The 20,444-nt window shown below is 37.4% G+C and overlaps 1 protein-coding gene across 7 annotated transcripts in view; it reads left to right on the top strand.

Moving 5' to 3' along the window:
• adgrb3 (adhesion G protein-coupled receptor B3) overlaps window positions 1-20,444 on the top strand; it is a 110,100-nt gene that overhangs the window by 25,814 nt on the left and 63,842 nt on the right. For 5 of the 7 annotated variants that reach the window (XM_051076932.1, XM_051076934.1, XM_018693214.2 and 2 more), the window contains exon 3: window positions 18,822-18,932. The exons of the other annotated variants lie outside the window; for them this stretch is intronic. In XM_051076932.1, coding sequence (XP_050932889.1) covers window positions 18,822-18,932 — 111 coding nt within the window. The remainder of the gene's footprint in view (window positions 1-18,821; window positions 18,933-20,444) is intronic. 7 annotated transcript variants of the gene reach the window in all.

Here is a 20,444-nt window from a genome sequence, read left to right as displayed (position 1 = left end):
TGCTCAGTCCAAAAATAAATAAATGAAACAGTGAGGGGTACAAGGGGGAAAACTGTTCTTTAGATAAGAATAGATAAAGAGAAAAAAAATAGGTTAGTTAGCAAGGGAACAGTCACCTCAGACAACTTCAGTGACCTCCGTGTTCATCCTAATTTTGAATAATCTCACGTTTAAAATCAGCACTTTCCATTTGTCCCATTGTTAGAATAGAGCACTGGAGACATTTGCAGGGCCTCCAAAATGTGATAAAAGAAGCTCCAATTAAAACCCTGTTTTATTGAGATTTCATCAAGCAGGTGTTGGAGCACTAGTTGGACTCTATCCATCTACCATCCTGCCTTTCGACCATCACCTTAGCTCTGGCATTGCAGCGCGCAGAGAATGCCTGCATTATTCAAATGCATTTTGTGTCTCAGTTATCTGTCATGCAGAGGGCTGTCAAGCGCCATAAAAAGGTGGGTGGTACTGTCGTGTGCTCCCCGCCCGCTGCTGAACTGAAATGAACTTGACACATAGGCAGGAGCACATAAACATAGGACGGATATTTGTTGTGAGTGTGGATGGTAGGGTAGGGGCGGATGCACTCTGGACGTTTACATCCTCTCCTGCCCACTTTCATACACATAATAGGACAGCTGTGTGCTTTAAAACACTCTGCTCATAATACTGCATGAGTCAGGATTTTTAGGCTCTGCAGTCCAGCAGTGGCAAGCTATATAATGTCACACAAAATTAATTTTAATTAACTGTTGTGGAGATTAAAAATTATAGATGATAGTATAATATAGATGGTTTTGTGCAGCTATTCTTCTAATTTCTAAAAACTTCAGACAGCTTGTTGTTTACACATCGCTTGAATTAGCGCCTTTTAAAGCAGTTTCATGAAATAGCAGTCAATATCATTTAACCGAGAATCTCATCTGTCTCTCTATATGCACATATTGATCAACGGCTGCCTGTTTTCAGGTCTGAATGATTCCTTGATTTGTGTCCTCGGTTTGAGAAAAAGACATAATGAAAGTCAGCTGTAATATTTAAATCCTCTCTACTGTTTCTTTAGTCTCATCTTCTTTTTGTGGGTTTGTCCTTACTACAGATGAAGGAGTACCTAACATCGCCTAAATCTCCTCCCTTTTTTTGCTTCTCACCCCCTGCCTCTTTTCACTTGTTTTAAAACCCTGCAGAGAATTTACTGCCTTAACCATCACCACTGGCCAACTGCTTTGGATTCAAGTCACATCAACTTGGGAGTCTCAATAATGCCTCTAAATGAGCCAAGTTCTCATTAAAGGAATTTCAAACTCCCCACTTAGACTTGATCTGTTGTCCACATTCCTATTGCTTTGTCCTTTAACAGAGTATAACCAAAAAGAGGGCTTGGAAATGGGCAGGGAGCCCCAGTTCCCCTCACCCTGCCTTCAATAGTGATAGAGTGGTATGCACATTGGTTGACTTGGTTGCTTGGTAACAAGAAGCTGGGCTTGTGATTCCTGTCTCTGCTTTTTTACATTTAATTATGAAGCCCTTTTCTAAGTGATGTGCGGGTTAGCTTATTTTGGACTCGTACCCATCTGATACATTTATAACCGGCCCAGCTCAATATCACACAAACAAACCAGAGATATGCCTCATCCCTGACCCAGAGGACTGAAATGAGTGCGAAAGTGCAAGAAGACTCACAAAAACTTGCATCACTTGGCAGCGTTTTTAATCCTTGATGCAATTTACTCAGATTTCAAGCAGAAGTGAAAGTGGAAAGAGTGCTGCTGGTTCGGTATCTGACATTAATAAACATAGTCATTTTCCGGGACAGAAGCTAAATCTAGCAGACATCAGAGCACTGAACCCCAGTGAGTTAGCAAACAAAAGTCTTCTTGTTCTAACTCCAGAAGCCGCACTTTGTGCTGCTTGTGGCATTGCGGTCTCCTTTGCCCTCCCCTTGCTTCACTCAGAGATGCTGCTGAATAGATAGAAGGCGTGACTCTACTGGATTAAGAGGCAAGAGGAGGTGGATGGAAAAGCATCATGTAAGCACAGATAAATGTAAGAATATTGGGAAACAACTCTCTGAATCCAACAAAAGAATCACTACCATTTATTAACAATGTATGAAACCACAAATGTCCACACCAAATTTCATGACAAACCATCAAAAATGCAAATTTCAACCCCATGATGATACACAGGGAAAAGACAGACTATTGCCAAAGTTATTAGTTAGTTATTATTATTCATTATTTGGGAAATCTGACTGTAAAATACTTAGATGTCAATCCATCTACTAGAAGTTGAAATATTTTACAGGATACAAGAAAATCTGAGCTACTGGTTGCAACCATAGTCAACAAGATTTAACCTCTGAAGACCATGAATGTCTGCACATAAAGTCATGTCAATCTATCCAATAGCTGTTCAGATATTTCAGTCCAGAACCAAATGGTGAACCAATAGGCCGACCTACATTGCCACCCCTAGAGGTAAAAGCATTTATACAAGCTCTTTCAAATATGTGTAAGCAGAGAATGGATTAATTTCCTGATTTTAGTTAACAATGGATTCTACTTTTTTTCTGATACTGCTCTTAATGACCAAATACTTTCATACTTTCTTACAACAAACCACTGAAATGCATGAATGCAGCAGTAAATACTAGCTGTAATATCTACAAACTAATTTGGTTTTTAATGATTTTGTCCCCCTAAGTGGTCCCAGAAGAGGTTGCATTGTGTTATCAATGTCATATTCAGTTTATTCTATAATTACTTGTTTATTGTGATGTGCTGCAGGGTCCAGTCACTTACCATGTATTTGTCATCACATTGTACATGCTAATTACAATAACGTACAAAATGTTGTAAAGAGATGAACTCTGTGAGCCTTAAATAATGCACACAAAGCTCTCTTAGTTGTGTTAGTATAATTGGCTGTAAGTGTAGGTTGATCCTCAGTTGAGTCACTTGTATAATCTATACTGATTCATGCTGCTTTTTGAAATGAGATGTGCATTGGATTAAGCTTCAGAGATTCTCTGTGAGGTTGGTCCACAGTATATTACAATTAAAAGTTTACTGTACTTTTTAAGAGGGTGGTGGGGGAGTCATTAACTGTCTAGATCTTCAAAGCAGAAGAAAGAATAGTTAGAGGATGAGTAAAAAGAGACAAAGCTGCAGCCACGGATAACTGTGCAGCCTGCTACTGGGAAGAAAAGATAATGAGAAAATATCCAACTGATTTGTGCTCTTGAGAGATTCCTCTTGGAAGTCACTTCGGCTGCATGTGTCACATGCTTAAGATGTGAAAGAAAGTCGGTGTGTCTGATGCATGGTAAGAATGCACAAAGTGAGGGGTCTCAGCTAATCATGAGTTGATCATGGAGGAGGTCACTCAGTGCAAGCTGCCAAGCCACTTTTGACCTAGACATTACAACAAGGAGAAACGGGGCGGGCTCATTTGTAATGAATTATTGAGAATGTCATATAATGAATCCTGTCTCCTGTCTCTGCAGGGTGCCTTGAGACACCGGAATTGCTGATTGCTCTAACTTCAAATGAATGTATTGCATTTTGCATTAACTTATAAATATAGTCATGGAAAAAGTGTCTGGGCTCATTAGTTTTAGCTATTTACATGTCAGTGTGTATTAGATAAAAAAGCTACATATATACTGTATATTTGCAAATGATTATCCTCATGCAGATAGGGCAGTGTTAACCACACAAATGCAAATTATTCACTTTGAATATTTGTATTTTTATTTGAAATATACTATGAATCTATACAACACAAAATATTGTCACTTAGTTGTCACTTCCACTTTAACATTTTTCTTGGATGTCAGTTTTTTCCCCTTAGTTTTTGTGTTAGTTTCTCAGTTATGTATTATGGGAAACTAACCTTCACTTAGAATTACTCCTGCTGGGTATCCTGCCAATTATTGTAATGTTCATTTTATGCTCGACTGGTGCTGATGAAGAATATCTATCTTAAAAGGGATGGATTTTCTTTAATCTTTAAAGAATGATTTGATGTATATGTCCAAATAATTGATTTTTGTCTTCAAATATTTTAGACATCAGTATTATTGCAGCACCAATGATGACAGTGCTTATCAGCAGATAGATCTGTATGCCTAAATGCCACTGCTTCCTACCTCGAAAATGCTACTAGAAATTAACAGCAGGGAGTGCTAATTGTGGCCATGAAACATGGCTATGTAGACACTAAGTGAAAATATGTTGCTTTTTAGTGGGAGAAACCACAAGAAGCAGTAAAATTTTGCCTTGTGGGAATAGACAAATCAATAATGTTATGTAAGCAGTCCTATTATGAATTTGAATTGCTCTTTTATGCGTAATCTACACAGTCTGGTATAAGTGATTTTATTTAAGTACCAATACTTAAATCGACAGTAACATTTTGTACTGTAGCATCCTGGGTACACAATACCAAAGACAGGTTCAGAAATATCAGTTACCAGGAACTGACTTATAGCACAACTGTTATTGTTTTTCTTTACATGGGTCTAGGAAGGTTAGCCAGGCATATAAGCTAAAATGAGATACAGTACGTCTGTCAGTCTTATCAAATGCCAAATAACATCTTGTATGATTGAGCCCATGTGCCTTGTGGTGGGTAGCTGGCTGGTTGGGACTGGGACTTATGATTCGGTTTGGAAATAAAAGACTGTTTGGAGAACAGGAGCTGTGTGGGAGCTGTTGGACTAGGTCCTCCAAGCCACAGATAAAAAAGCCAATGAAATAAGCTAGCATAACATTTCTTTATTTTGGGGTAGGATACAACCCTCACTGGCCTGTGTATGGTTCGTAGATGTACTTTTACTTTCATATTACAATCAGTATTTTGCCATAAGGACATGGTGTTAACACCCCTTTAGTCAAGTTTAATACTAACAAAATAATTTTATATCTTGGTATCAACAGTAGACAGTAATTTAGCCTAGAATATGTAAAGACATTATAGTATCACATTTCAGCTTTTTAAAAAGATCAATGAGGGAAGCACTCTGAGAGAAGACATTACCTGGCTGAGGCCAGTGTAAAAGAGGTTACTTTAAAAAGACAGCAGGACTCTAGCTCTCTACTACAGAGGGAAGGGCGGGAACGGTGAGCAACCTTCCCTCCTCTTAAGGTGACTGCCTGCCCTTGATGCCGCCCAATTTTATTTTGATCATACTCCTGTCAGTCTCACTCTTTGATTTCCAGACCATCAGTACAGCAACTTGACTGCTGCTGTTCTAAGCACAGGAAAATATGTTTGTTGCCAGAAACCAATAAATGTGAGGTATGAACACAGTGATCAGTTGGACAGTCAGTCAATCAGTCAGTCATTCATGTCTGTCTGTAATCTGACACTTTGCCCATAACTTCAAATGGCACTCACTCACATTGTATTGAGTGACTTGCTTGCTCCATATTGCGGTCTTGCTAATGTGTGTGAGATGATTTTGTTTATTGAACTGCTGTGTAAACAGCCTGTAAATATCAAGTATTTTATGTAGAAATAGAAACAGAGCTACTAAAGCATGTGACAAATGTATGGGCATAATGCAGTCAGCCAAAGGCACACTGTATCAGAACAATAAAGGAGTGATGACTACAGTTACAATAAATAATTATTTTGTTTGACCGAACACTCCAAATAAAAAAGATATTCAGTTTACCAGAATGCAAGACAAGGCAAAGTCCTGACATTTGGAAAGGTGCAACCATTGACAGCTTGATAAATGACTGAAATAATAAATAAAATATCAAAATAGGTGGCACTTAATTTTTTTGCAAATCGACTAATCAGGTAATTGAGTAATTTCCTCAGCTCTACACAGAGACATAGCGACACGCAAGTTAGAACCATTCCTCTTAACAATGGGAGACTGATGTGATTATTCTAATTATTCCAGGGCGGTAGCAACTTCAGCTAAAGCAGCAGCTGATCCTGTAAATATTAAATATGCTATTTAATGTAACTAGAAAGCAACCTCCTGAATGTAAAAAAAGAAAACTGCCCCCAAAGGTGTTGATTACATGTCAATCGAATATTCTGGAAAATGGTCAGAGACTGGTCCTTAAGAGCAAAGAGAAGGGGGTGACAATAGAGTTCTATGTAGCTGGCACATAGCCGATTGCAGATCATTAATAATTCAAACTAACATAAAGTTCTCCAAACAAACTGAGATCACAACAAAGACTGTGTAAGGTTTAGTCATAAAATAGCACTCAGCAGCAAAAAGGCTTTTCATGTCTTCAGTTCTGATTTTGTATCCTCATTTATTAGTTTACTGATCTGTTGTCATATTGACACTTTTTGTTGTTTATGCACTGTCAAACACAATTTATCAAGTTGTACAGCACCAAGAGATGGTAGTAGTAATGCCAAATCCCAGATGTATCATATAAAAATATAATTCCTCTCATATTTTGCATATCTGGGGTGCTGTACATTTATAATATAGTGTTCATATTTACATATGCAGCAAGTTGTTAGACAATCCAGAAAACCTGGCATTGTATCCACAAGGCTGCTAGTGAACTTTTGGTTGTCCCATTGGAATATTTGAAGCAAAAATACACAGGCAAAAATAAATAACAGCAAGCAAATTTATAAGTGCTCGGATATAAATGTTATTCCTCTTTTGAAAAGGATATACACAATGTACCTAGGATTTTTTTTTATTATAAACATACCTGCAAAATCAGTTTTGTTAGATTTACATACAATCATGATCTTAGACTAACACCTCTGCATTTGTGAGATTCTTGTGTCTGTGGCTCATAGAATGGTATATTTTCAGCACATACTGCCACTTGCACCCTAGCTTTTCTTTCTATATACTGTGCATGTAATTTTAGAGATAGTAAGTGCGTCTCCAAATGCAGACATTTTGCTGTAGCATTTTATATGTAGACAGTTTATGGAAGAAAATCATCCGGCCATAATCCTGCTGTTTCTTGTCTGCATAATATTCTGTAAATACAAGAATAGTACATTGTGCCCTCTGATTACCCTCTATTTTTATATCATCTTATATCCATGGAGATTCAATTACTGGCTGAATACAGTTGATTTATGTGACCATTCAGTGCTGCCTGATTTAAAATCAGGAGGAAATACAGAAAATATGCATTCATCAGTGCCTTTTAAATGTCATAATGAGGTGAAAGGATAGTCAAGACTGAAATGGTTCCTTTGCCCATTTGGTGTACTATCCTTTTCCACTGTCTAACTAGCGAACTGTGTGTGTGTGAAAATGTAGCTATTGATGTCCTTGAACTTTTGCCTAGTTTAATAAATTCTAATTAGATTAGAGCAAGAGAGTGCATGAAAAGACAGCTTTTTTTTCCCTCTGCTGATTAGAGTGGAAAAAAATGTATGCATGGGGCTACATTTTTTTTTTTTTTTTGCATAGAAAAGCTAATTAAGGCTGCTCTCACAGAAGTGCAAGGGAAGTGGAAGGAAATGGTTTTTGTCATTCAGGCTTACAGATCACACTTTGTTTGTTGTGTGAGAAACACAGAATGAACAAGTGGCTGCCTTCATATGAGGAAATGTTGGATGCTGGAAAACAAATGTGTATTGATTATTTAAGGCATGTACACAGCCACATCTACTCATCATGAGTATCTTGCAAAATTAGAAGTTATTCCACATGCTTTGATGAATTTAAACAGGCATTTTGTCATATTCATCCAGGCAAGATCCCAATAAACTGGAAGATATTATGTAGAATACTCGCTATAGCCATGACAGATTATTTTCTGCAAATTAACCGCTTCACCTGGCACCATCAGTGAATTGAAGAAACAGATCTGTTTGAAATTGCTTCTTTATTTTAAGGGCTTACAGCACTTTTGCTGAGAGGCAGAAGACCAGAGAGCTTTGACTGCATATCAGACAGGTACATCGACAATACTGTGAACTCACCGACAATAGGTCAGACAGGCTATTCAGCCAAAGCTATTGGGGGGCCAGGGTGTCATGGGCCTTTAAAACCCCACGATCCTCTGCAGTGAGTGTCGCCAGCTCCCTTTTTCTGTGCTCTGCAGAGCACAGCTGAATGGACAGCAGCCATTGTGTGCCCAGATAATGCACTTCAATCATCCTTAATGTCATCATAGCTAAAAAGGCTCAGAAGCTGGGTTGAAGGGGCTTCATTTCCTCCCATATCCAAGAACAAAAATGGAAGTTTTAATAAGAAGATTTAGGGCAGTGCTTGTTTTGCACACTAATTATACTGACCAGCTGTGTTGTGTGTATAGGGATGGAGATGTGAAATAGTGTTGTTGCTGTCTTTGATGCACATTTGTTGGTGGCCTCTGGGTGGAAAACATTTAAGCAGTCATGTTTAGGCTAAGGCTGATTTAATTCACTTTGTTGAGGCCCCCCCGCCCATTACACTTAATATTCTCGACATGGTAGGCTGCAGGGAAAGCTTGTGGTGTGGTAATCAATTCCATACATTGGCCAACGGTAAGATGTTGAATGGCTAATTGACCACAGTAATGGTGCATGGCTATGTGGTGGTGGACGATGGAGACGTGCACATTAAAAAACAATTAATTTCCAATACTAATGTCACTCTTGGCTGCCTCTGCTGCTGCATATAACAAGGAGCTGTCACTGATAAGTCATTTCATACTCCATCTAGGATTTGATCCAGGCTATGCAAAGTTAGAAGCCCTTCTAACTTGCTGGACTGAGATTGAGATTTTTGAGTTTCTCCTTTTTAAAGCCAACTACTGAGAATTTAGGCTGCCCTTTTTTGGCTGATGAATTTATTTAACATCTTTCCCTCCTTCTTTGCAAAAGCCACAAGGTCACAGTCTGGTCATGCACTGATCACATTTTCTGCTTCTAGCTACTAAGTCAATTTTTTTTACTCTTATTTACATTTTTTTTTTCAAGCTGCAGCAGGCAACTTTTGCACTTTGGCAGCTCTATGTAGCTTCCATGTTGGAATGGCTTCTTTTTTCAGAAATCATATCATAACTTCAATAAACCACAAACCTAGGCTCTAATTTGACTATGTTAGTGGCTAGGCAATGTTGGAAATGGTTTTTAAAAAGAGTCAGTAGCTTCAACCATTATTGATGAACGCTGTTTTCTGGTTGTGGAGTGTTTGCTGGCAGCTACTTAGGAGAGAGCTTGTTTTCATTTTTCAATTCAAATTTTTATTGAGTACTTCCACTACATGTTTATTTATTTATTTATTTGTATGCACATGGATATTTTCTTTGATATGGTTACAGTGCACTGCAACCATTAGCAAAGTAAAAATACCCACACTGAGGCAATAGCTTGTTTGACAAATCACAGTAACCCAATTTCCCTATGTAATAATCTGTGTGTAAATGGTGCATTTGATAATCCAGTTAATGTTCAGAAAGATGTGGCAGACTACAGGAAACATTGTCAGATGAGGAAAATGGAGCAACTTCACTGGTGTTAATGTGTTTTTTTTTTTTTTTTTGGTTTGTTGTTTTTCTATTGGTGAATGAATGCTGTTTTCACCCAGAACAGTGATCTTTTTGTTTTATTTCCCGCAACCATTGGCAGCTGCTTGTACACAGACAAACCACTTTGCATCTGGTTGACACCATGGCCTTTATATAGTCAAGGAGAAAGACCCAAAAATGACAAACATGCAAATGAATGGAAATGTTTTCCTATTCATTTGCTATCAGGTCTTTCATCAATTTTTATAGGGATGATTCCAAAGGCTTTGAGTGGATAATAACCTGAGACCTTTTTCAGGATGCAAAAATAAAAACATCATGAATTAATTATTGAATTTTTTCAATGTGCCCTTCCTATTCTTATGCTACACAATTACTTTGCCCTGCTGAAATTACAATTATCTTCCACAAAGACTCAGCATAATTTCAACAGCACTATTCAGCATAATTTAAAATTAAGATAATGCTTCTTTGCTCTATTACTTTAACAGTACTTAGCATCTCTTTGATATAGGGTGGCAAAAGTTTGAAAAATTAGACTGCAAATACATGCATTAAACTTGAAAAGTACCCAGTATCCTGCTTAGCCAGTTGGTAGAGTTCATTTAAAATGGTGTTTATTGTAGAACCTTTCCAGCATGATTTTGGCACTTTGGCAATGTGTCTGACTTTGCCTGGTTTCCAAAAATATTTGGCAAAATCACTTTGGAAAAGACTGGAAGAGACATTTCACAGAAGCTAAAATGGGCCAGATTTGAACCCAGAACATAGTCACATTGTGTGGTGTGTTTGTCTCTGGGATATTCTGGGTTTCCTTAGATCATCAAGTGGTTAAATCCCATGCCTCTGAAACTACATGCCCCCTCATCCTGGGACTGAATCCCTGCAGGGTTTTCACTCCTGTTTTTCAAATTCTCTCTCTCCCTCAACACTTTACAACAGTCTAAATAAAGAAGCAAAAAAACTACAGGTTAGAGGACGGCCCACCTCACTTTAAAATAACAACAATTTTGAGATTGTGGGGGTTCATTTGCTATTCCTCAGAGTAAGATAAATATTTGATTAATGCAGACCTTGTAATGACAAGTATGATCTATAGCACACTGTGTGTGTGTGTGTGTGTGTGTGTGTGTGTGTGTGTGTGTGTATTCGTTCCTTACTTGAGTGTTTGCCATGCCTAGTTAAACCAAAAACATGAAATTGACAAAAATATTAGCAAAATCCACGATATTAAAATATAAATTCTCTTGAAAGGAGATTATTCAAATTTATGTAACTGTACATGATTTATTTTTTAAAAAAGTTCAAACAGTAATTATAATCCAGTGCAGTCATGCATGGTTTTGAAACTTGTAATAACTGTGATGGTTCTTATGTTCCCAGACTTGGCATCAGAATCCATTAAATAAAAATCCTATTGCGCTGCTGTTGTGCTCTTGTCTGAGGACATTTCAGCATTGCCACTGTGCCCTTGTAATTATTTTGGAGAGCGTATTTGCTTTAACATGAGCTTAGCCAATGAGCCAAGACAGGGCATGTTGCAGGCATCTTCCTCATGACTAACTTGCATATGACACAATGTTCCCTGTGCTGATAGATGCAGGGTGGCAGTCTGAAGCAGTGGGTTTTACCACCGCAAAAGGATCAGACATGATTGGTGCTGTGGAAAAGCTGACAGCATGAATTATGAAAGTCTCATTAGGGGCTGTTGGAAATGATTTATCTTGCTACGAAATATGGTCATCCAACCACATTTGCCTCCATGGTTACAGAGTCCATATTGTGTTGTGCTCTTTTAATTTCTTAGGTGTATCATTTTCCGTTTATTAGCGGGGAATTTCCATGGAGGCTAAACCATGACTCTATTAAATCGAAGGTCATATCTTGGTATGCCAAGCAAAATGGCTCAGAAAAGGACAAAGTATGCTCTTTGAAAATTGGCTGCAGTCGCAAAGGTGCTAAAAAATGTGTCATGTTTCTCAGTTGACAGATGCATTGCTTGGCATGGCGGCGTTGAGCTTGGCAGTGTGTGTGGCTGCCAGGTCATCTACTGGGGTTGTGTGTTTGTATATAAATGCCAAGTGCTGTTTCCATAGTTTTCCAATGTTCCTTAGCAGGAACATTGTAGTAAAGGACACCTCAAAGGATAATTATGCAAAATTTACAACTGTAAATTAAGATCATATCCTGCTGGTCAATAAATGAATAAAAAAACAAAATTTCAAAAATCTGCTTTGAGGCAACTGGCCAAACCTTAGAAGAGAATATTTCATTAACTGCTTTAAGCATGAGTCTAGTGTCCCAGATTTGAGAAAACCTCAGTATTTCACAAAGTGTATGTGTCGTTTCTATACTATTCATGTAACATGACTTCTCTGTCTGAAATGGTTTCATTAGTAATCCGCTTCCATCCTTGTTTCTGTCGGTGCACAGTAGTCCTTTCAGTTGTGTCCCTGCAGCAGCCCCACTTTTAGTCACGGGTGGTTCAGCAGCAATGCTTTTTGAAAAGGCTGGTGATTTTGCAAGTTATAAGCTGCAATCTTGGCATTGCTTTCACTTTAAAATGCTCCATAGGCGGATCTATTTTCTGATAGCATCATGCAGCTGAGCTGAAATCGCGACACACTGCTCACGTTATCATGCAGAGGGTACATCTTTGTGAAAACCTGGAATAGATGACAAGGAAATGAGTATATTCATTTGTTGTTGTTCTTATTTAATTTCTCCTCCCTCTTATTTAAACTAAACTGAAGACTACTTTCTGGTGTTTGATAAGCAAGCATTTGTTTACAACCACTGTTATGTGGATGATGCTTTTGATTCTTGTGGTGGCAGTTTATTATAGTATATGTAATATTTAGACTGGTGAAATATGCATCTAAACTGTGTGGCTTTTTTCAGAGCAGCTACTCAATGTATACATGTTTGGATGAATTGAAATGATATGAAAACAGACTGCTGAAGCCTGTTCCCTGAAGTGTATGGAAAGAGGAATGATCTGCTCACAGCACCCAGCAACAGGGCTTCTTGATCCAGTGCTTTGATAACGTCAGAGCTCCATCTAGGTTGCTTTGTGAGGTACTGCTCGATAACCTTGTGATATAGTATTGTGCTGGAAATTATCAATGTAATCTCCAGTAGCCACTGATTTGCCTACACATCATTAATACAAAATATATCCTCTATGCTTACAGCAGGCTGTATACTGAGTGCTTGTCTCTCTCCATTTTTGGGCAAGTTCACATGACTTTTCAATGAGGTGCAGTGGCAGTTGCACAGAATTCTAATTTGGCTTCCATCTAAGTCATTAGGAGAGTCAACAGGAAGCAAACAGATGGCAGAAGGAATATGATGGATAATTGTATGTCTCAGAGGACAATTCGTAATTTGTATCTGATTCTGTGCAACCCCCTCATTTTCTTAATGAAGGACTAATTGAGTTTTTTAGATTGGCTCAAGCATATGGTCCCACCAATAGCGAAGGATTTGTATAATAGCTGTAAGGAGATACATTGAGGACATTGGCGCAGATTCGTAAGCTTGTGTCTGAATAGTAGTCTGATTTTACAGTGGAGCAACATTTAAGACTCAGTTTGAATGTGGAAGGCCTTTTTTTTTTGCTAAAATAAGGTGCATTTTCATTACATCATAATCATCATCACTATCATCATCATCATTATATGTATCGTTATTTTTTACATTGAAAATTAGTCTTTCACAGTTTTGTCTATAACACTGAAAATAAAATGTACTGTCCTGCCTCTTCATGGTTGGAATTAGTTTAGGTTTCTTTATGTTTTTTTAAACAGTTGAATCTGTACTTTACTTAAGAATAACTGTATATTTTATGTTTTTTTATGTAATGTATTTTTTTATGTATTGCACTGTAACACATAATGACTGATTTTCTTTTTGCTTTTTCCTGGAATGTGTTATTTTACCTTTTCCTCCTCTCTCTACTGTAATATACTTGTTGATAAGTGTTATGTTTATTTTTTGGAGAGAAAAATCCATGATCAACCAGATGGCTTTGATCATTTTTCTGTATTGATGTTTTAGATTAAATACCTCTGCGAACAAGCAAATGAACAGGTGCTGTTGTTACAAGAGAGTTTTGTAGACCCTTAAACTACATTACAACTATTTTAACATGTGGTCAGTACTAACTCTTTTAAAGGTTAATGTCTTTTTTTATAGTTTGACATCTTTTTATGTTTAAATTGTAATACACAAGTGAAACAGAAGTCCAATAAATCTACAAATGTAGCTTAAGCACCTTCCAATTCAGAAACATCACTACGTTTGACCAAAATTTGCTAGCTCAGCTGTTGAGAAATGGATCAAAGACAGGCATGGGATAGGGAGGCATCCCTCTTCCTGGTCTGCATGGACTGTTCACTTGTCTCTATTTTGGGGACTTACACTCTTCAAAGTGCAGTGGTAATGAAGTGCCTCTCATTAAGAGCTACATTTGTGACAGTCAGTCAGTCAGGCAGGAATGCATGGAGGGCAGTAAGCGGAGCGCCCCTGATAGAAGCTACTCATAGGGGCTTCGGAGTAAAGGCTCATTTCATGCAAGGTTAGACACATCAGTCATTGGACATGGGGCTGGCTTTTACTGCCTTTCAATAAAATTACACATGGAACGTGTCCACACAGTAAAGATGAACCTGGAAATGAAATGTCTTCCATTGAACTGGATTTTAAGCCTAAGCACTGGCATGATCACTACCAGTGCTTAGGCTTAAAATTCCCTGCATGCAGTGGATCAAAGCCTTTGTGATGACAAAGGTCATGAACCCAGGGAACTTTCATTCTCTTTGATTGTGTGCTGAGTCTTTATTTGTTTTTAATGTGTAAGGCATGTACTTTGTAGCAGGACATTAATTAAATCAAGCATGAATATCTTTGTACTGTGAATACAGCCACTAATTAAGCTTGAAAGCATCAATGAGCTGTGATAGGTCAAAAAAGCTTTGAGCCCACCAAATCAGGCTCTCATAAATAGTTTGGCTTGGGAAGGAAAATACTGTCCAGCACTATCCATGTTTGCACACCTCTGACACTGTGATGAAGGCCTGTGTTGCCACAGCACATACAGTAACCTTCATTTATTGTCACCTGCTGAGGTCATAGCCCAGTGGTGACGAGGTTGTTGCGCCTGCAGAGCCAGTAGCTTGAGCAGACATTTTGTCAAATTTTGCCCAAAGATTTTCATTGTTTTAGCTGCTCCACAGCTGCCACGGTCGCATGTAGTTCTGGCTTTGCTAACAGATGCGCCCCTGGAGACCAGCTTGCAAAGCTGACTGAAACAAAAGACTTATTTTCCTTTCCTTTTTAAAGCAGCCAGACATGTCTCACAGTAAGATCAACTTGCAAAGGAGCCTGACTCAAGAGACTAGACTAGCCACCCAAATAATTTCACCTTCTTAAAGTTGAGAGGGAGGTTTTTTTTTTTCTTTTTTCTCTCTCAAAATAGCTTAATCTCATTTCCACCTCTTTATTACTCACCTGATTTGTTGATAATCCCTGACAAGCAAGTAAAATGGCTGCCATTATAAACTGATGGCACAGCATGGTGGCAAGAAGCAGTCATTGCTTGCACCTTTTAAAAAATCCTTTTTTGCACTTACTTGAAGTAATTGCGGGTTTGATGTTGCTGAATGGAGTGCTAATTCTGCTGCTTCCTTTAGTGAATTAAGAGCTTTTAAAAATGTAAAATGTGAGAAATGGGAAAATGGTGTGTGCATTAATTTGTCTCTGCTTGTGTGTGTGTGTGTGTGTGTCTTTGCATTAGGTAACTGTATTTAACTGGCAGTGAGAGGTTCCAAAATACTGGATCACCAGAGATATGTTACTGTAGCTGGAACTGAATTTTGGTTCATGTATGTGTGGTCATGTATCTATAGTGAGACAGAAATCGCTAGTGCTGTCCCTCAGAAGCAACTCCTTTCAGATTTTTTTTTATAAATTGCTAGAGAAAACCAGCCTGTTATAGAAGAAATAGCTGTTCTGATTTGTCCACTAAGGTCATCTAGTCAATTCAACTCCCTGTTTTACACAAATGTATTGAATCCTCCACATATGTTGGCTATTTCTGAAGAGCAACGCTGCTTTTCCTCAATCTTGACAATCCTGCTAAATTTAATGGTCACTATAACATCCTTAGAAATGTAAATTGTAATTCTAAACCCAAAGGTGCATGCTTTGTTAGTGACACATACCATCAAGGTTATGTACATGCAAAAAAGTGAAAGAATTGCCCAATGCACAAAAGGAAAGGAAGCAGTGATTGAAACAGTGATGGATTTCTCTGTATGCTATTGTCTCTTCTTTGTTGTTGAAGCATGATGGTTGACAGATACTTATCAATAATAAGTATTCTCTTTAGTCCTGACTGAAGGACAGACATCTCATAAATCTTGAACTTAATTTCCTTGAGAACACACAGTTTGAAAGTTCTCAATAACAGTGGCCAAAACTTCAAAATTATGCTGTCTCAAACCAAAGAAATGTTTCTAAGTAATGACACGCTAAATGCATCATCTGCGCTTTCTGCCTTGTAATACAGTGAAGGCACATTGTTATGGGCTGTTTTTGACAAATGACAGCAGCCCGTCCCTCCAGTTATTAAAATTCTGGTTTGTCTCTCATGTTTACCGTTCTATAGCCACAGGCTTGAATACAATCCGAGTAGTTCAATTAAACCGTTGTGCTTATTTCTCAGTACTTTTCTGGTGTCATGTTTCAACATCCCTGCTCTTTTCCATTCTACCTCCGGAAACATGACGTTTGGATTAACATCTTGACTTTGTGACATCAAAAGAGACTCCAGTCTCATACACTAAAAACTTGAGACTTACACACTAAATTAACCAGTTCTCATTTATGTACCAACAGGTTGAGATTTTTTAATAGCTTCCTGTCCAGACTGATTTAGATATAATTACTCAAACATCCATCATGAGACAATGAGTCTGTGGTGATGAAACACTTTTATTTAAAAATGTGTGATGTTTGATTCATACAGTGCATCTCCTGTAATGACTGTCTGTCATCCAGGTATCTCACTGACACCATGCTTAATGACAATTTTATAATCTCTTTCATGTTGCAGTGCTTTTGTTGTGTTGTTCATCATGAGCTGCTCAGAGCTAGATTAGATCAGGTGTGACTGACTCACTCTAGGGCTAATATCAGTGTTTAATAGGCTGAGCTGATCAATGTTTTCCAGAGGCAAGTCACTGAGTTATGATCAATGATATGAGAAGCCAGTTAGGTTGATTAGTGCTTAAAAAGGACAATATGAAAAAAACAAAACAAAACAAATACTATACAGTAGATACTCATTGATACAGGTACAGACTAGATTTTTTTTTAATTTACTTTGTGTTGTTTCTAAATTTTATTAATACAGTGGAGTGTATATTGATTTGTGCATATTTTCCTTTTCTAACCTTTTCTTTGCATTATCAAGACTAATTTTATTGAAAAGTAAAAGAATTAAAAGAAGCTGTGTAATTTTGTCAGTATTATCGATATCCATTCAGTCCTGCTGAGCCAGGTGGCATGAAAGTGCTACTGTCTGCTCTCTCGTAGCTTTTAGTGTTTAGCTTCATTTGTATAAATTCATCAAGCCGCAGTGTACCCTGCTTTTTGTATGATTTGCAAAGTAGCAGACGTTCAGGCTGACTAAATTAGACAGCCCTTTTATTCTGCCAAATGGGGAACTGGTTCATGATCCAAGACACCACAGGGTAGAGCACAAAACACAGAAAAGAGATAAAGTCAAAGTATCTACAGTAGACAGCCTTACGTGACTGAACATTAGATCAACTGCCCGCTGTTTGTCCAACCATCAGTGTACCTGCACATTCTTTGTCCGGCACAGAGTTCACACTGTGCTTTCCACTTAATTTGAACAAAGCAGATGTGGACATGATCAAATCACACTGAAAGACCTTTGAACACGCTTCTGAAGCTCGTTATTTTGTGCAGTCATGTTTCTGAAGATACTAATCAGCATCAAAAGGCTGCAATGTTTGTCTCTACCTGGCGGCTTTCTCTCCTTTCATTATACCCTCTTAATATTCAAATTTTTTATGCAAACACAAGCACAGTTTTCCTGATGCTACACTGGGAAGGGATGATGTTTGAAAACCCAGAGTCATTTCTTTGTCTTGATTTATTTATTTATTTTTTCTTAATCCAATCATGGTACATGTTTGTTGATATGATTTGGTTAATGCCAACAGTCTGATATGCAGATCAAACAGCTGTCTTTTTTTTGTAGTCAAGTGATTTATTGTATAATTAGTCATAAAAATTTAGCTTTCAGTGGAACATGATCAGATGAGATGATTTCCTCCTCTAGGCCTCATTGCACAGGGAGGTCAGTCTTTCTAGGTTTACAGTCTGTTGTAGGAAACACAGGAATCTGAGGCTACAAACTATATTAGAAGTGATGATTTAGACATCGTTCCTATCAATGGCTGATGCATTGTATTGTCTAATGTACTAACATAAGCTATGTGTGAATTTGTTGTTGATGCATCACCTGCATTGCCTATTTGCAAATGATATAATCACCTCATTAGGACCACACTGGCAAACGTTATGCTAGTTTTTAATTAAAACAAGAGTTCAAAAACAATTTGCATGAGCTATTTAAGTAAGTAAAATATAAACATTTTACAAAACAGCTGATGCAAATTCATAACTAAATGCAATATCGCTAGCATCACTTTTCTCAGTGTGGCATCAGAACTCATTGTCTCTTTGTCCCTTTAAGGGAAACAAAGAGGGCATGCATTATAATGAATACAGCTCAGAATACATTTGTCTAATTTTACAAAGGCTTACAATATTTTGGACTGGGTCAACAAAAAAAGAAATCCCACAAAGATGACAAACTGTTGAGGAAACTGTGGATCAATAGCATGTTATGTCCATGACCCCCCTCCTCTGTGGCTTTCTGATGGCTTACACATTTTTACTTTCATTTTGTTTTTCTTTTCTTTTCTGGGCGTGCAGGAGGGTGGGAGGGAGGGAGCTGGTCTGATGAAGTGTTAGAGTCTTAAAAACCGATGTGAGTTTATTTGCATGTTTGCTATGTGTCTACGCTGTGCTTTCAAGCTCAATTAATACTTCCAACTCACCCTTATAAATTCGTTGCATTGTTCTATGCCCTAGAGTAAAGGACAAATTAAATACAAACTTGTGTGGTCTTTGTTTCTAGCCATGTACTGCAGTTGCTTCGAACATCCTGAAAAACAGTATGTAATAAGCTTTTGTTCTCAGAAGATCATGTTTAAGCCTAGCTTTCATATGAACCTCTATTTTGTCCCATAGAATATGGAATGATCGGAGAGCATACAGTAAAAAGTCAGCGGCCAAGATCAGTTCATGACACAAAGGCCCTGCAGGAGCAAGCTGAATCTGCTAAATTTATGGCACAAACTGGTAATACAATAGTTATGTTTCTTTACCTTATTTTGTTAACTAAACTTAATTTCATCATGCATGCTCTCTCTTGTACTGCACCTTTTAAGTGGAAATGTTTTGCATTATTATTTTTTCCTACTCATTCGCTATTGCTACATATGAACTAGGAAGATAAATTTCCCATTTCTCTATGAGTATTTACTTTGACTATAGAACATAATTGGGTTTTGTGGGTCTGTTTGTTTTCTTTTTTTGTCACATAGCGAGTTGGCAAGTGGATTGCCCATACAGTATTTTCATAGAACATTAATTAAACAGCAGTTTAAAACTAAGGCCCTGATGTAGTTAATCATTTCCTTCAAGGCGTGATAAATTAAATGTCATTCGATGAAAAACCCACCCCCTTCAGCCAAATATGAAACACATACTTGGCAAAAGTTACTACTACTAGATGCTGCCCTTGGAGATAAAATGAAGCCATGTGGTTTAATCAAGTGTAGCATCCTGTACATTAAAAAACAGAAATAACCTAAATTCATAATGATATTTACAACCTACCCCTGTGGCATTTTTAATAAAATCAAGTACTGAAATAAGTGACAGCAATATTAAAGCAAAACTTTAATTTTGGTTTTATTATTATTTATTTATTATTTTTTATTTTGCTTTATCTATTTAGAAGACACTTTTTTCAGTGGGTGGGTTTAGATCTAGCTGCTATTGAGATTTTTTTTAATTCTTCATTTTATTTTTGGGAAATATTTTAATTTTTTTCATGTGTTGTTCCATTTAAATTGCTGTCATTGTTTAAAAAAAATCCTTTCATTACCATTTTAATTTGCAACACACCATACATACATACATACATACATACCAGTACTAACGTATACTCATTAACACCTCTCCATTTTACACATGCTGTAGATATGTTGTTTCCCTGTCCAGTCGCATTGCCCGTGCTTTTCTGTTTCTCATTCTCACACAATTTACTCTCCCTGTACTGCCTCATTTAACAAATTGATCCACCTCTCAGTCTATTTTATGATCTGCAAAATTAAGGGCAGGGTTTAGATCACTATTTGGCTGAATCTATGTGTCCTTGATAATACATGCTGAGAAACCACATTTAAAGCATATTGTGCTTAAAAATTCTAATATGATTTGATGACTTCCAATGACATAAATGTATTCAGAGCTGCAATTGAAACTATTCCTCTCTGTATTAAATTATTCCTCTAATGCATAAAGCCTCAAAGAGAATGAATACTTCACCTGAGGGTTTAACATAATCAAACATTAATTATTCGGTGACTACTCTGATGTAGGAATTTGAATGTCCACTCACTTGTCACCAAATAATTTACTCTTTTTTTCATTTAGGCTTTGGAAATCACCCCACTGCCTCACCGTAATATACAGCTTTATTTAGCATTTCATGGCTTTCTGATATTTCACCCTTTTGGATAATGAAGATTGAAAGGCTCACCGCTGTTTCTTCTTATTAATCTTTCTAATTTAACTCAAAAGAGA

This window comes from Lates calcarifer, linkage group LG16_LG22 (genome assembly GCF_001640805.2).
Source record: "Lates calcarifer isolate ASB-BC8 linkage group LG16_LG22, TLL_Latcal_v3, whole genome shotgun sequence".
NCBI lineage: Eukaryota > Metazoa > Chordata > Actinopteri > Centropomidae > Lates > Lates calcarifer.
The sequence above is the reverse complement of the archived record's forward strand: the minus strand, read 5'-3'. Positions and strand labels throughout refer to the sequence as shown.